We start from the raw sequence: 17,682 nt of genomic DNA, 5'->3' as shown, positions 1-17,682 counted from the left end.
AATTTGATTATCTATGAAAGTTGGAGCAAGTTTTGTTTTTTTGTTTTTGTTTTGTTTTTTCCCTAAAGGAGACTGTGCAAAATCTTGTGGAGATTGTTGATAAATATATAGACAGCAATTGTATAACCATTGTTGGCACTTCCAGGAAAATTAGATTTATTACTGACAATATATATGTTTTAAAAAAGTTAACATCATGGACATAAATAGAAATCAAGAAGTGATCATAGCGTTGTTCCAAATAAGTTTAAACACGTGGATTTGCACTGGAAGCTGATTCTGCAGAGATGTCATATTAGCAAAACATTTAAAATGTTTCTGTTGTGCAGTGAATACACAGCTTCATAAAATAACCTAGTATAATAAATGGATTAGACTCCATTTGGAATACTTTGTCCAATCTGGGCACATTAGTTCAAAAAGGACAGTGACAAATTGAGCAAATTCAGAGAAGGGGTACCAAGATGGTGAAGGATTTGGAAATTAAGTCCTGTGGAGTCCTTGGTGCTCTCTGAGCTTGGTTGTTTGCTTGCAGACATTTCTACGTCTGCAGGCAAATGTCTGCAAGCAAGCAACCAAGCTCAGAGAGCACCAAGGACTCCACAGTTCAACCCTGAGCTACAGTTATTCTCTTCTGTTGGAACTAAGTCCTATGAGAAACAGTTAAAGGATCTGGGTATGTTTAATCTACAGAAAAGACAACTGAGGGAAAATAGGATATTGGGCTTCAGATATCTGAAGGGTTGTCATGTGAAGGGAGTAGAATTCTGCTCTCTTCCCCCAGAGGCAGCACCAGAACCAGAGCCTTAAAACTTCAAGGAAAGGAGTTCTGAATAGACATCAGGAGAAACTTCCTGACTGGATGAGCTGTCAGCCAGTGTAAAAGTTGCCACATGTTGAATTGAGTTCTTCAGAGTTTGGATGGTCATCTGTCAGAGGTGCTATAGTAGATCTTGCATTGAGATATACAGTATATGATTTCTTCTAACTCTAAGTTTCTAAGTGTATATAAATGTGTGGTTTTGCACATATGTGCACATATGTACACATGTACACATGCACTCAACTCCACATACCCTAGTTCAGACCTGCATATGCTGGGGTCCATGAAGATAATGCAGCTCAACTCTCATTCACATTTTGAAAATTCAGACATCCAAAACTGGATTGTTATTCATCTATTCAGAATTATTCACTAGATTTGGTTTGATTAGTCATATGTTGTATAAGCTTGAACGTCCACAAACTCAAGATCTTTGCCAACCAATTTAATTTAAAAGTGGAAGCTCTAGGACATTGACAGAAATTTTTGTGTAAATGTTCCTTCTGACCTTCTCGGTCAATTTTGCCTCCTGTTCTATGATCTAACTCCCACAGCAGTCATGTTTCAGATAATACCAATTATTGGCAGGTGCATTGTCTTAATTATGTAGTCCAAATGCAGAACATGCTTTTCTCTGAAGTCATGAGTGTTTGAAAAAAATATTCCACCCAGGAGTAGCTGGAATGTGTGATCTCTTGTTTGGGCCCTTACCCTCATAATCCATCAGAATCTCTCAATAACTATGCATCCAAGGAGGAAAGTGACAAATTTGGAGGTCACACAGCACAAACTATGATCCACAGATAATTGCATGGGAGGTCCTTCATCTTCATGCATATGGCTTTAAGGCAATTGGAGTATCGGAACAGAAATTATAGCATCAACCTTTTTTCCTATGATCATACTCATCACCTTTTCTTCTGCATTGCATAGGGCATAATTCAGTGGAAAGGGACCTGGGCTGAGCTACAACTTGCAGTAGTCCCAAAAAATATGACCAGTGGTGAAAAAAGCTAGACGTTGTAATTACTCAGCACAATGAGAGCTCCAGATTTACCACCTTTGCCATAGCTATAAAGCAAGGTTTAGAATGGTGTTTTTTGTTTTATGTCTCTCAAACAGTGCCTTCTCATCCCACCAAGATAGAAATCACTTTCAAAACTTAGGAAGCTTTCATAGGATATGTATATCTGTTTATGAGAGGAGTTGTAAATAGAAAATGAAACTGGGAATGACTGCCCTCCTCCATGCCTGAATTAAATCTGGAATCCCAGCCTTAAAATGCTTCATATTCATTACAGCGCGTAAACATATACTAATAATCACAGTCTCTTATCTGCTATTCAGCTATAGCATGACAATTCTATTTCTATAGGAGAAAGAGTGACGTCATTGATTTGAGCAATTATAAAAAATCAGACCAATATTTTTTTTTTCTCATTTATAGGCTTCCTAGTACAATTAATTATCAAGTATTTTGGACTAAATCAGAGATCCATCAGTAGAAAAATTCTGCCAATAGCCCCCATTTTCCAGCTTTTGCACAAAAGCTAATGGAAGACTGTCTTAGGATAAGCCTACATATTCAAATACCAGCCTGGTTCAGAGAATCATATCTTAGCTGACTAAATCAAGACCAAAATTAGTCTTTCCCCCCCAAATCCATAACCTTTACTCTTCCATGTGTAAGGATGATAGGATTAAACTAATTTGTTTATAATCTAATAGAGTTTTCCATTTGGTTCAAGTCTGAAACTGTGGTGACAAGTTCTGAAATGAGTTGGGATTTTTAGCCAATTTCAGACTATAATTTATGTTACTGCTTTGTTCTGAAGCTGCCGTTCATAGACCAAATGGGAAGCTATGGAGAATTGGAGATTTCTTTGTTTTTTATGACTTGCCGCAAAGGGACAAATGAAAGGCATATGTTTACAGACAAAAGCAAAGCCAAAGAAAACCCTTTCAGATGTCAGCTTATTAAACTTAGTTATGATCATCTAAAACAGCTATGGAACCCAAAGAGATTGTACAATACCTTGCATTAATAGATATGCACCCTAGATTTCCATTCTCCATCATCATGAGGGGTAATTGCTGCAAACTTCCTTCTGTGATTCAAAGGTCACCTCTGAATGGAATAGGGCTGAGAAATGAAGTTACACTGGTACACAAAATTGCATTAGAAATAAAAAAAAGGGAGGGATAAATCTTACCTTCCAAAGTATTCCGGAAGCTGAAGTTAGCCATTTTATCCATCGTCCCAGTTTCATATTGCGTCAGACTTAAGCAGAATTCAACATCAGCTGATGTCGGAAGATGAGGAGTTCTTCCTTTATCATGATTCCCAGGATTTCGAAGGATAGGCCCTTCACTCGTTCCATTACAAAGTTCTTGGCGGCTATTGTACTCTTCTGATTGGCTGCAGATGACCTAGAAGATTATACAAAAAATTACACAGTGTTCAGACCAGAACCTTGAGCAGTATGGCTGTTTTCCAGAACTTGAAGTTCCCACCCAGATAAGGAGATCTGTGCTGATAAGGAAGCATCTGCAAACTTCCTTTATAGGATCAGGAACTGTGAGTATAACAGATGTGTATCCCAAAACACATGTACTGATTTGTATGTAAAACAAAGAAATAACTTCCCATCAAATATAACTTCCCATGAAACAGAGGCCGTTGCTGTCAGTTCAGTTAAATGTGTAACTTTGTTTATATTCTAGTGGAATATTCTAGTTAGATATGAATGAATGCTGCCTCATTGTTTTCCATTTATTTTATATGTAGGCTGACCATACATCCTGTTCTGAATGGGACAGTCCCGTTTTTTTAACATTTCCAGACCAGACCGTTGTTTTAATATAAATGTCCATTTTGTCCCATTTTCCTAAAAACCTTACTTAAAAATCTGAACCTGTCAGAAGGCAGTCTGACTTTGAGTGGAAGGAGGGGGAGCTCAGCCGAAACGGCGGGAAAAAAGCCGCAGAGCTCAACCCGGCGGGAAACCTAAAAAGAAAAAAATAGGATCAGCTGATAGGAGGTGATCAAAGGGCGAGCCGATTGGCTCCTGCCTTGAAAGGGTGGGAAGAAAAGAATGTAAAAGCACAGCCAGAGGAGGAATGGCTTGTTGGGGACAACTGTTCATAGACTCTCCAGCCCAGCCTTGCCCCTCACAAATGAAGGAATCCAAAGATTCCCAGCCCGAGAAAACTGGAGAAGTTCCTACCTGCCGATCCAGCCCGTCACCCAGCCCTGCCCCGTTGTGCCATCCCAATGACCTGTTCTCGTCTCAGGGAAATATGGTCAGCCTATTTATACGTGTCTCAGTTAAAGTATTTGAAATGGTATGCAGCAGCAAATAAATATACCAATAAAAATAATCATTCTGGTTAAAAAATGTCTTAGTTCAATAATACTATGAACAGTAGAAATCTCCTACCCATTATACAACACTATCCTGTGTATCATTCTCCTTGAACATGCACCCTCCACATACATTAGATTTCAGTTCCCATTATCCCCTACCTAGCATTCCAGCTTGATTTTAAAGGTGAGCATTATGGAACCAGAAGTCTAATATGAAATGTAATAAATCTGATATACTCCAGATTGGCAAAGGTTGTTAAATAAATTTGCTCGTTGTGTTTAATGAGACTTGCTCTCAGGAAGACATGTGTTTCACTGCAGTTTGGGAAGATACACATAGGAGAAAAAGTGTGTATGATGCAAAAACCAAGGACAAGAAATCCAGTTTGATAATTTAGGACAGTCCATAAATAATAGTTCAATGATGAGGGTATTAGACTTGGACTGAGACTCTGTTAGAGAAGATTTGTGTTCAAGCTGCCATTTATCCACAGAATTCCCTTCTCCCTCAGCCTAGCCTACCTCACAGAACAGTTGCTATGATAAAACAAGGGAAGACTTAATGTAAGCTTCTCTTCAGTTTTCAGAAGAAATTTGTGATTTATTAACTTCCCTATTGTTTAATATTCTCAGGGCAATTCAGAGTAAAAATATAGCAATCATAAATTAAAATCAAAAAGGCCAATATGGAATTAAACCAGACGAAGCTGAGCAAAAGCCAACAGTTTTGGTCTACCCTAAGATGTTCAGATGGCAACGTCTAAAAAATGAAAAGGTCTTCATCTGATGCTGAGGAAACCACAATATAGGCTCCAAGGAAACTTTGCAGGACATGGCGAGGGTTACAAATTCTATCACAAAAAGATAATATAATACCTGGTATTTTGTTTCATATGCAACTGCACCTGATAAATGATGCATTCACATTTGCCTCTACTTGTTAAATAATATACTATCAGAAATTGTGATGTACAAATTAGAGAGTTAAAGTCTCCCCTTAAAAAAAAAATCATAAAGAAAAAAAATCTATATCCCATTATTTCCTTGAATGATGGTTTATGGCTTAGCATTAAGGATGAACTCGGCCAACTTTCTCTTATTCAACAAATCATACTTTAAAAAATCACAGCTTTTCACTGGTATAAGCCACCACGATTATCAAAGTAATAAAATGGTGAAGTAGAAGACAAACAAACAAACAAACAAACGTGGATTCCTAAACAGGAGTTTGAATTGGATGATCTCCAAGTCTGTTCCAACCATTCTATTTCCAGGCTGACTTTTACACCTTTTTACCAGGAATAGATAGCCCCTCTCCCCATGGATAGCTATGGACATCACAGGCAGATATGAGATAATTAACTATCATTAAGGTATCACCATAATCCATACCCAGTGGGAAGTTTTAACTCAGAAGCTGTGGAATTCTTAATTCCTTCTCAAAGTGCATTGTTATAAAGATTTGTTCGGGAAGAATAGATTAGTCTACCACATGTTATATTTGTATCCTGCTGGAATTTGACTGAGTGATTAACTTTAGCTTCCCTGATAAACATTCAGCTATTTCATTGCCCAAATTAAAAGAGTATTTCCTTTGATGAGGTCTAAAATCAATTACCTTTTCTTTCCAATAGGAATCCTATAATTCTCCAATTAATTTCCTGTCCCAGCTATGGATTGAGGAGAAATTGATTCACTCTGCACCTTAATGTGAATTTCTCTCATGTCCTAACTTATTCTATGAAGCAAGGTGCATTTGTCTTGCTGAATTCATACATTTCCAAATTTTGTGACATAGCTGTCCAGGGTACAAAATATTACAAAAATGGGTGCAGTAGAGAAAATTGCACACAAAAACAAGTCCATTGGTGGAGAGACTTAAGAAAAAAATGAACATATTGTCATAGATTCCTTGAGCCCACCCCCTACTCAGGGCAGGAATCCAAAATTGTCCATCCTTGACAAATGGCTGTTCACCTCCAGCAAATGAAAACCCTTCATAACTGGTCCCATCAAAACTGCTCTTACCATTAGGAAGTTTTTTCCTAACATTCAGCTGGAATGTGACATCTGTTGCTCAGTTGTTGAGTTGGCCATTCATTTATGACTCTTTCTGACTCCTCTTGCAGCTCAAGATATTCTCAACCATTTTTTGTCCAGCATCACAGTCAAAGGCATCAGTTCCAGTTCACTCAGCCTTTCTTGTGATCCAGTTTTTACAGCCCTATATTACAACTGGGAAAATCATAGCCTTGGCCATCCATATCTTCGCTGTCAGTGTGATTCTCTGCACTTTGTTAGTTTGACTAGATTTCTCATAGTCTTTCTCCCAAGTAGCTGTCATCTCCGTTTCATGGCTACAGTCACAATCCTGTGAATTTGTGAGTCTAGGAAGATAACATCTGCTATTACTCTTCATATTTGCATTGAGTTTGTGTTGCCTGTTAGCACAGGTTTCTTGAGCAGCACATAGGTTTTTGCATTCTTTTCATTAACATTCAACAAAAGAGTCTTGTTCAGGAGTTTGAGCATTCCTAAGCACTGCCCATTTTTGACAATGGAATATGTGTGTGTGTGTGTGTGAGTGTGAGTGAGTGAGAGAAAGTTGAAAGGTCCCCTGTGCAAGCATCGAGTCATGTCTGACCTTTTGGGGGATGCCGCTTTCGTGACATTTTCTTGGCAGACTATGGCGGGGTGCTTTGCCATTGCCTTCCCCAGTCGTCACCTTCCCCAGCCAGCTGGGTGCTCATTTTGCTGACCTGGAAGGAGGGAAGGCTGAGTCGACCTGAGTCGATACACACACACACACACACAAACATATATACTGTATGTATGTATGTGTGTGTATACGTGTCTCTGTGTGTGTGTGTGTGTGTGTGCATGGGTGTAATTCCTTGGCCATTGCTGTGTTTCCCATACCAGACTAAAAGCCACAGCTGGCACTTTAACTGCATCATCTTACATGATTTTAACCAATTAGCTGCTATTTTCTCAACTCCTGCAGGTTGTTGTTAGCAATATTTTCCAGGGCAGATGATTATTTATTTATTGATCTGTTTGTTGCGATTATTTGCATGCTGCTTACTTGAGCATCTCCGGTTGAATTTCGATTTCCCACTCCAGGATATCCTGGTTGAGTGATCAAACCTGTGCACGTATCTGCAATTTCAGATTCCGCCCCCCCCCCCCGGTTCTTCTGTACATTTGCACCAGCTCATCTTTATAACTTCTTTCACCAGCAGATCTTTGCCTTTCACTGTACTCTTCTTTACATAAAATCTTCCCTTGATAGTTGTAATTTTCTTAAATCACCTGCCCTTCCTGTTTGTGTTGCTTGTGTTGTAAGTATAAAGCTTTCTCTTTTCTTACTCTTCCCTGGCGCTCTGTGGGCTTTTTCTTTTTCTTTTCCTTTCTTTTTTTTTACTTTCCATTTCTGTTGTCTTTTTCTTTCCAATTTTTTTTCCTCCTGTTTTCAGTGTATCAGCATATTCTGCTTTGTGCATCTGGGGACATTTTTGTTTGCTTCCTCCTCACAGCGTAACACGTTTCCCTCCAAAGTTCATCAGACACTCTATTTATCAAGTGTAATTCATTCATTCCTTTTCCTTCACCACAGAATCAGATGGAAATTGTGGAGATTGTATCTTGTTGGCTTGCAGATTTGGTTTGAGTTATTCAGTTTAGGTTGTAGTTTGCAAAAGAAGTTTGTAAGCCAAGCCACAGTCAGCATCTGGTCTTCCTTTCACTAATTAAATAGAACTTCTCCCTCTTTGCAATCAATATAATGTTGGTGTTGCCCATCCACTGCTAAACATACTGTGTGCAGAGTAATCTTTTCGGGCAGTATTTCTCAACCTTTACAACTTCCAGAATTCCCCAGCTAACACTGGCTGGAGAATTCTGGAAGTTGAAGTCCACACATCTTAAGGTTTCTCAACTGTTGCACCTTAAGTTGCAAAGGTTGAGAAACACTGTTTTAGGGTATTGGAAGAAGGCATTTGCTATAAACATCCATTTTACTTGGCCAAGCTCCATTAAACCGTCTCCTGATTCAAACAGGGCAGATTTTCCTGTTATATCAGATGCTATTGTACTTTGAATTTCAGCATGCCAGTTGTTTAATCAACATGACTTCTGTTTTGGTGTTGTACTGAAAAAGTCCTGAAAGTTGTCACAGAACAGCTGTGCTTTTGCTTCCAGTGCATCTGTAGTTGGGATATGGACTTGGACCACTGTGGTATTGATTGACTTGTCTTGGGAATTCATACTGAGATCATTCTATTTTTATTGAGAGGAGGGCTATTCTTTTGTTAAGAATGATGGCCACTTTGATTCTTCTGTGATTTTCTTGCCTGTAGTAGAATCAGAAGTAACCTATTTTAGTCCAGTTTGCTGATTCCAAAGATGTTAATGTTCTGTTTTGACATTTCTTCTCTCACAAAAACAAGGTTGCAACATCAAGAGAGCAACTGAGTATAGAGGGATTTAGCTATCAATGGTTTCTGTATGCACAGTTAAGAGGAAGTTTTAAGGTAGATAGCAGGACATTCGGAATTGTGCCGCAGAAGACACAATTTAAAGTTGGACTATGTACAAATGATGAAAATGTAATTGCTAAAATGTATAAACTTCTACTGATTTTTTTATAAAATGATGTACTGTTGGTATATGGTTCTAGAAAAATGGTCTAGAATGTATAAAGGTACTTCAAATTTATGTTGGAAATGTGGACAACATGATGAGTCATTTTATCATGCTTGGTGGACATGTAATAAAGCCAGGAATTTCTGGGTTGAAATGCACATAATGATACAAAGAATTTTAAACTTCAGCTGAAACCAGAACTTTTCTTGCTGGGATCAATGGACAGTCAATTAGAAAAGAGCCATGGAAGGTTGTTTTTACATATGATTACTGCTGCGAGACTATTATATGTGCAAAAATGGAATGACTCTGAAATACCCACAGTGGAGGAATGGTTGGTGACAGAAATAGCAGAGATGGCAAAATTAATTTGCTTGATTAGAGATAGATCAACAACTACATCTATCAGTGACTGGAAACCCCTTATGGACTTTTTGCTGAAAAAAGAGAAAAATGAACTTGTGATTTATGGGTTTGAAGATTAGAAAGGGTAGCTTATGGAAAGAAGGAAATTACGATGTAACCTTAGAGAGAGAGGATAACATATAAATGCATTTATAACTGCTGTCAAAAAGATTGGAAGCCATTTCTTTATAATCTCTTCTCTTTTTTCTTTTTCTTTTCTGTTTTCTGTTTTCCTTCTTACTTATTCACAGTTCTTCCTTATTTCCTTTGTTTCTTTTCTAATACTTGTATTGTTTTCAACTTGTTAAAAATTTCTTCAATAAAAATTATATGGAAAAAGAAATCAAGTTTGCCCTAGTTTATAGTTCTAATATCTCAAAAGTTCCTTTTTCCTCTGGATACATTCAGGGCCGCAACTAAGGGTCTGTGTCACCCGGGGCAAACATGGATTCCTCGCCCATTTTGGTGCGCCCCCAGCACTCACTTTGCCCCCCCAGCACTCATTTTGGCGCCCCACCAGCACGGCGCCTGGGGCACATGCCCGGTTGCCCCCCCCCCACAGTTGCGGCCCTGGATACATTGACAGTGGGACACCGTTTTGGCTTTAATTCATCCCCATCATAAGCAGCAATGCTACTCATATATGCCGTCTTCCCACATAGCTTGTTGGATAACAACCAAGGCAGGGTGATGGTGGTGGTCATCTTCCACTCTCATATTTGTCTTGCATTTACTGCAAATATCCATTTGGTTTTCTAGGCAGAATAATGGGTTGGGTAGCCATTTCTTTCTCTAGTGGATATTTAGAATTCAGTACAGAGTACAGACTGAGATACAAAGTTGGGAGACCATGCTTCTATTGATGCAGCCTAAAACCAGGTTCTTTTTTCTGAATCATGCTGCTATGCTTTGGTCTGCAGTCTCATTTGTCAATATTTTGTCAGACTATTAAAGTACCTATTAAATGGTCCAATCCCCCACCATGAGCCAAGTGTCATTAGAAAAAAAATCCAGAGGATTCTCTGTGTTATTCATTACCAGAGACTTTCAATAGAATTGCCAGATGTACAAGCTGGGTTTAGAAAAGGCAGAGGAACTAGGGACCAAATTGCCAATATCTGCTGGATAATGGAAAAAGCCAGGGAGTTTCAGAAAAACATCTATTTCTGTTTTATTGACTATTCTAAAGCCTTTGACTGTGTGGACCATAACAAATTGTGGCAAGTTCTTAGCGGTATGGGGATACCAAGTCATCTTGTATGCCTCCTGAAGAATCTGTATAATGACCAAGTAGCAACAGTAAGAACAGACCACGGAACAACGGACTGGTTTAAGATTGGGAAAGGAGTATGGCAGGGCTGTATCCTCTCACCCTACCTATTCAACTTGTACGCAGAACACATCATGCGACATGCTGGGCTTGAGGAATCCAAGGCTGGAGTTAAAATTGCTGGAAGAAACATTAACAATCTCAGATATGCAGATGATACCACTTTGATGGCTGAAAGTGAAGAGGAACTGAGGAGCCTTATGATGAAGGTGAAAGAAGAAAGTGCAAAAGCTGGCTTGCAGCTAAACCTCAAAAAAACCAAGTTTATGGCAACCAGCCTGATTGATAACTGGCAAATAGAGGGAGAAAATGTAGAAGGAGTCAAAGACTTTGTATTTCTAGGTGCAAAGATTACTGCAGATGCTGACTGCAGCCAGGAAATCAGAAGACGTTTAATCCTTGGGAGGAGAGCAATGACAAATCTCAATAAAATAGTTAAGAGCAGAGACATCACACTGACAACAAAGGTCTGCATAGTTAAAGCAATGGTGTTCCCCGTAGTAACATATGGCTGTGAGAGCTGGACCATAAGGAAGACTGAGAGAAGGAAGATCGATGCTTTGGAACTGTGGTGTTGGAGGAAAATTCTGAGAGTGCCTTGGACTGCAAGAAGATCCAACCAGTCCATCCTCCAGGAAATCAAGCCAGACTGCTCACTTGAGGGAATGATATTAAAGGCAAAAGTGAAATACTTTGGCCACATAATGAGAAGACAGGACACCCTGGAGAAGATGCTGATGCTAGGGAGAGTGGAGGGCAAACGGAAGAGGGGCCAACCAAGGGCAAGGTGGATGGATGATATTCTAGAGGTGACGGACTTGTCCCTGGGGGAGCTGGGGGTGTTGACGACTGACAGGAAGCTCTGGGGTGGACTGGTCCATGAAGTCACAAAGAGTCGGAAGCGACTGAACGAATAAACAACAAATGTTTTCTTTCTAATTCTTTTCTGTCCGTTATGCATTATGTCAATAAAGAACAATTTCACCATCACTGTCAGAATTATTGCAGAGAAGAAAGTCAAAATCTGGCCTTTGCTTCATGTTGGTATGACAACAGTATTTCTTCCTGGAACATTTTGATATTCAAAAGGAACACCCATCTCTACTTCATTTCTAACCTTTCTATTAACGTGTTTTCATACTTATAAATAAAGATTTCAAAAGTACAGAATACCAAACATATACCATACAACATTGATTGTCATGCTACAAGTTTATACAGTGAGATATACTTCTAAAAATCAATCAAATCAACTTAATGTTCAGAATTTTTATTCATCCTAATTAGAGAAAGCAGCTATTCTTGAATAGTGTATTTCAAGAGATTGCATTGAATAATCATTTCAGGATAGATTTATTCTGCACAGTCACTTTGTGAAAATGAAAGTCATAAATGAATTTAGACACGAAAGTGGTATAATCTCAAATGAAATAATCTCATCAAGGTAAGCAAGGCATCTTCCCCAAAGTCTGTGTATTTTTTCACCTCATTTTTATGTCTTTGGTTCTTTATTTACTAACAAAGGTCCACTTTGTCAAGATGAATTGCTGTTTTGCAGGGGCATACTGTAGAGGTGTGTGGGTGGGTGGATGTGTGCATAAATAACTGTGCAATAAGAGCTGCCCCAGGTAGCACCTTCTCAATGCTAGTGCATTGTCAGCTGTTTATGTGGGTTCTACTGCATGCATGCATGCATGCACGCATGCATACATACATATATACATTTTTAAGGGATTGCCTCTCTCCGGTTACATCTATCCATCCCATCAGGACTAGCAGGAGACTCATGTTACAGGTCCTGTCTACAAAATAGTGTTTTTATAGGATCACTTTTACCTGTTCTGAACTGCCCAGAATCACTTAGATGGCATGGGCAGCCCTACAGATAGAATATCTCTATTTCCAGAATTACAGAAAAAAAATGAATGGGGAAGGGGCAATGAGAATTTAACCTATTTCTTGCGTTCTATCTATCTATCTATCTATCTATCTATCTATCTATCTATCTATCTATCTATCATCTCTACCTATCATCCATCCATCCATCCATCTCTATCATCTCTACCTATCATCCATCCATCAATTCATCAATCCATCCATCTCTATCATCTCTACCTATCATCCATCCATCAATTCATCAATCCATCCATCTCTATCATCTCTACCTATCATCCACCCACCGCCCATGCACCCATCCCTATCTATCAATCTATCAATCTATCAATCTATCAATCATATCTATCATATCTATCTATCATCTCCCTCTTGTCTATATATCTGTCTGTCTGTCTCTATCATCTCTACCTATCATCCATCCATCCATCTCTATTATCCCCCCCTATCTATCTATCTATCTATCTATCTATCTCAGCACAGAATAGATCCAGCCAGCCAGTAAGTTATGCCTTTTGTCAAGTTACTCCATTCCCCTCCACCTTGGTGTTTCTATTTTGCCCTTTCGAAAGTCAAGCAGTGTTCTGTGGCCATCAAATATCCTCAATTCTAACTGCAATGTTTTCACCTGCCCACCCCCCGAATTTTGCACAAGGTGTCGATAGTTCAACCGAGGGCTTTATAGAGATATAATTTTTATGTACACTTTAAACACACAATGAATCATGCAATCCTACAAATGGAGTCATATTGTTCCCTTTCAGGAAAGCAATGTGCAGAAAGAGAGTAAGAATTAGTAAGCCCCGATAAAATAGGCATGAGATTAAAAAAAAACCAAACAAAACATAGCTAAATCTGCTTTCTATCAAGGCCGTTCACTATGTTCTCCAGCCTTGCTTCCACCATATCCATACACTAGATGCCTTTTGTTCTTAAAACTTCGCTTGTAAGATCTTTTAAAAAGAACTTTGTTTTAAGGATCTCATCAACTCCATCCAACCAAAACTTTCTCAGATTTCTCCATCCTCCTTCACACCCTCTATATGACCAAACCACATTTTGTATTCACTCATCACAAATTCATCTACTTGCTCCAGACTTTTGCCACTTATGTTTGACTTCTAATCACTCACTACATATTTCTTGTCCATCATAACTACTTTGGGTGATACATTAGTTTTCAGATACATTCTCCTCATTGCATCATATGATCTCATATTCCTTGTGAATCATTCAGGTTCTCAGACCACATCTGCATTCACATGTACATCTGTATTCATGGCCACAATCAACACTACTGTAACCACAAGCATTCTTTTTACATTCACCCATAAAGGCAATAAAGATATCCAAGGATATCACACACCCTTGTCTTACTCTCTGCTCAGTGTTGGACTGTTTGCCAAGCCTGCTATTTACCATCATGCATACTTTACCCCCCATATTATACTGCTGTTATCTCATTCAGCATCCAGCCTTCAACTCCATATTCACAAAACAGTCAATAATTCCTGCCTACTCACTTTAGGTGAGTAGTCATTTAGGTGAGATGGGTGGCTATACACATTGAGTAAATAAATAAATGTTATTTATAGGAATGATTTCCCTTCTTTAACTTTTTTTGGATTCTATGGCATTCATTTCAAATCCACTCTTTGACATATCACTATAATTCCCATACACACCTCCAAATCCAGCATTCATTCCATTCAGTGTCATCCCAAATCATTTCATTACTTTTATCTTTAAATCCATTCACTCTGCTGGAGTCTCCTTGTTCAGGCCTTTCTTGTTGTTGTTGTGCCTTTGTGTCACTGTTGACTCCTGGCAGCTTTCTTGAAGTTGAAGCTTTCTTGGCAAGATTTTGGAAGTGGTTTGCCATTGCCTGCTTCCTAGGGCTGAGAGAGAATGACTGGCCCAAGGTCACCCAGCTGGCTTCGTGCCCAAGGCCAGACCAGAACTCACAGTCTACCGGTTTCTAGCCTGGTGCCTTAACCACTACACCAGATTGGTTTTCTTTAGGCCTCTTTACCCCCTTCCAAAACAAATTGCTATTTCCATCAATATAGATAGTCCTCACTTACCAACCACTCATTCAGCAACCGTTCGAAGTTTCAATGGTACTGAAAAAGGAGACTTACAATGTTGTGGCCAATCGCAATGTCCCTGCAGTCACATGATCGTAATTCTGGCACTTGGCAACTGGTGTGCATTTACGACCATTGCAGGGTCCTGCTGTCACATGATTGCCATTTGCAACCACAGCCAGCTTCCAACAAGCAAAATCAATGGGGAAGCTGGCAGAAAGTCGCAAGTCACGGTCACATGATGTTGCACTTAATGACCAGCAGTGATTCTCTAATGATGGCAGCCAGGACTGACGTCGTAAATCAGTTCAGTCATGGAATGTTCCATTTAATGACCACACCACTTAGCGATGGAGTTGCTGATCCCAATTGCGGTCAGGAAGTGAGGACTATCTGCATTGCTCTACATATTCTCTGACTCCTTTAATCTTAATCATTCTTTGCTCTCTCTGATTACACTCTTGGCAACTTACTCTCTTTATGCACACTATATACTCTTTTACTTCATCATTCCACCAAGCTTCCTTTTTCATACTTCTCACTATTGTAACAGCACACACTTGTGGGGCAGTCTCCAACATAATAACTTTCTCTCTGTTCCAAGCAGCTTCCATATGTTCTATATATCCACTTAAGCATTTGAACCTTTTCATTCATAATCAAACCTATACCTTCACTTCCCCTGCACTTCACAATACAGATATTAATCAACTCTACACTAGAAGATCAGTCCCCTATTCAGATCTATTATGTCCTTCCCCTTGCTCCTAGGATCACAGATATACAGCTTCTATACTTCCCTCCCTCCCTCCCTCCCACTTCACTTCATTTATGCTCTTCACCACTCATGTCTTAGATTCTAGTCATAAACTTTCATATGGCATGGTCACCACTAGGTGGACCCATAGATATTGACCTCTGCTGACAACATCGCTTTGATCAGTTGAGGCTTTTATAATTTTTTAAAATTATTATTTTGGTTTGGTTTGTTCAGCAATATGGAAAAGGCACCAGCCTCAGTTGTACCAGAGCCACTTGCAGAATTCCCTGCTAATGGTAAGGGCAGTACTGTCATTTTGGACACATTTTAGCCAGTATGCCAAAAGTGTGATCAAAGTCCAGTTTTAAATTAAACATGTTCATGCTATTTCTTGCAAGCCAGGATCTGTAATTTAGAGATTACCTTGCAAATCAACACATTACTTGACTTACATCCAGTCCTCAAAGTTGTGGCCGTTGCAGTGTCCCTGCGGTCACATGATCATAATATGGGCACTTGGCAACCGGTACCATATTGGTACCATATACCATATCAGTACCATATATGGTTAGTACCGTATACCAACTTGAGTATATGAAACATCCTGGCACAATTAGTTTACATCAATTAATGAATCAAAATTAATGAAACCCTATTCTCTTGAGCCTATTGATATCCCACTCTTTTCCATAGATGGTGCCGTTTTAACTATATAAGAACATATTACTCAGAACATACACTTGCTTTTAATATTTAGCAACCTTTGCAATTTTGCACATATTAAAGAAAAGTGAAGTCATATTTCTCCCTGCACAGCATGAGTGATACCATACCAGTGTACATTTTGGGATACAAGATTTCTAGAAGGATAATATCAGGTAAGAGAAGGCTCAGAGGAAGGCAACCAAGATAATTCAAGACTTGAGGACATGACCTATAAAGATAGGCTGAAGGAACTAGGGATGTCTAGTTTGGAGAAAGAAGACTGTGGGGAGACATGATAGACATGTTCAGATTGATAAAGTGAAGCTACAGGAAGACAACCAAGAACTATTTCCATTATCCCAGAAACTAGGACCAGAAATAATGGGGATCGGTTGCAGCTATGTTGTTTTGTTTAAATGTAAGGAAAATTTTCCCAACTCTTAAGATTTGTACAGCAGTGGAACACTCTGTATAGGGAAATTTTGGGATTTTATCTTCATCTCTGGAAGTGTTTAAGAAAAGGCTGGACAGCTACCTTTTGAGGATGTTTTTTTTCTCATTGCACGTTACAGATGGTTGGATCTTTGTGATCTCTTCCAACTTTACAATGTTATGGTATCCCATGAACTAGTCCCAGATATTGTTTTAAATGATTTTTTTTTACTGACCAAAAAATCTCAAGTCAAATGGCAATGATGGGATGCCAAGACAAAGGAGAGAGGCAGATTGGAATGTTTTAGGTACTTGTTTTTACTTTTATAATTCACTATTATTTTAAAAAAATGTGAATAGGTGTTTTGTTTGCCCAGATCTTACCCCCCTCTTTCTTTTCATTTTGTGCCAAAAAAACTGGTGGGAAATCTTGCCACTTCAATTCCTCATTTTGTCTGCAAATTTCAGAGGCTGAAATTTAGGGGACTCCACCGTCTGGGAAAAAAAAAGTTTGGAGATTTCTGTGTATTTACTGTATATATACATTTCAGACTCTGAAATCCCTCCAACAGAGCCTTCGCCCTCAGTTCTAACTAGAAAACTAACCTGTCACTTGAGCGGATTACAATCAACATTTACCTTTAGGGCAAGTGGGGGGAAGTAAATAGGTTTTTTATAGCTTTGATGTCAAGAGCAGGTACCTCTTAAGCCTGCAAACATGTGGAAAATATGGCTTGCAAATTCATTTAGCTAAGGACTAACAACAGTTGGCTGAGGAAGACTAAAAGGTTGGGCTGGGTGGGGGAGAGAAGTCAGTATTTCATCAAGCATTCACAGTTATTGCAGTTTCCATGGCAACATCCTCCAGAGAATAAAGTATGGCCTCCTTTCTTTAGAAGAAAGGATATCTGAGTTAGAAATAGAAACTTCACAGATTTCCCTTCCCTTCCTTCCCCCGCTCCAATCCACAACTCTTGAGGGTTCCCTGACTTTCTTTCATGCAACTGTCATCATTTTATTATGGCTGGAGACTTAGGGTTACCCCTGTGCTGACCCCCACTTCCCCCCTTGCAGAAGGACCAGCTTTAAAAATAAATACTTTTATGCATTTGTCACTCTAGTGCCCTGAAAAAAGCTTCATTCTCCCTTATTCTTCCTTTCTGGGTTTGTGCTATGCCTGACAGAGTTCCAGCATGCAGCATAGCAAAACTGGGGTTGTTTTGACACCACAATGAG

General features: G+C 39.1%; 1 protein-coding gene across 1 annotated transcript in view; it reads right to left on the bottom strand.

Moving 5' to 3' along the window:
* Positions 1-17,682, bottom strand: part of TYR (tyrosinase) — a 63,341-nt gene that overhangs the window by 34,505 nt on the left and 11,154 nt on the right. Inside the window, exon 2 of the mRNA XM_063304487.1 lies at positions 3,037-3,253. Within this exon, the coding sequence (XP_063160557.1) occupies positions 3,037-3,253 (217 nt within the window). The remainder of the gene's footprint in view (positions 1-3,036; positions 3,254-17,682) is intronic.

The sequence above is a fragment of the Candoia aspera genome, chromosome 5 (assembly GCF_035149785.1).
Source record: "Candoia aspera isolate rCanAsp1 chromosome 5, rCanAsp1.hap2, whole genome shotgun sequence".
NCBI classification, from domain to species: domain Eukaryota; kingdom Metazoa; phylum Chordata; class Lepidosauria; order Squamata; family Boidae; genus Candoia; species Candoia aspera.
This window is presented reverse-complemented; position numbering and strand designations above follow the sequence as displayed.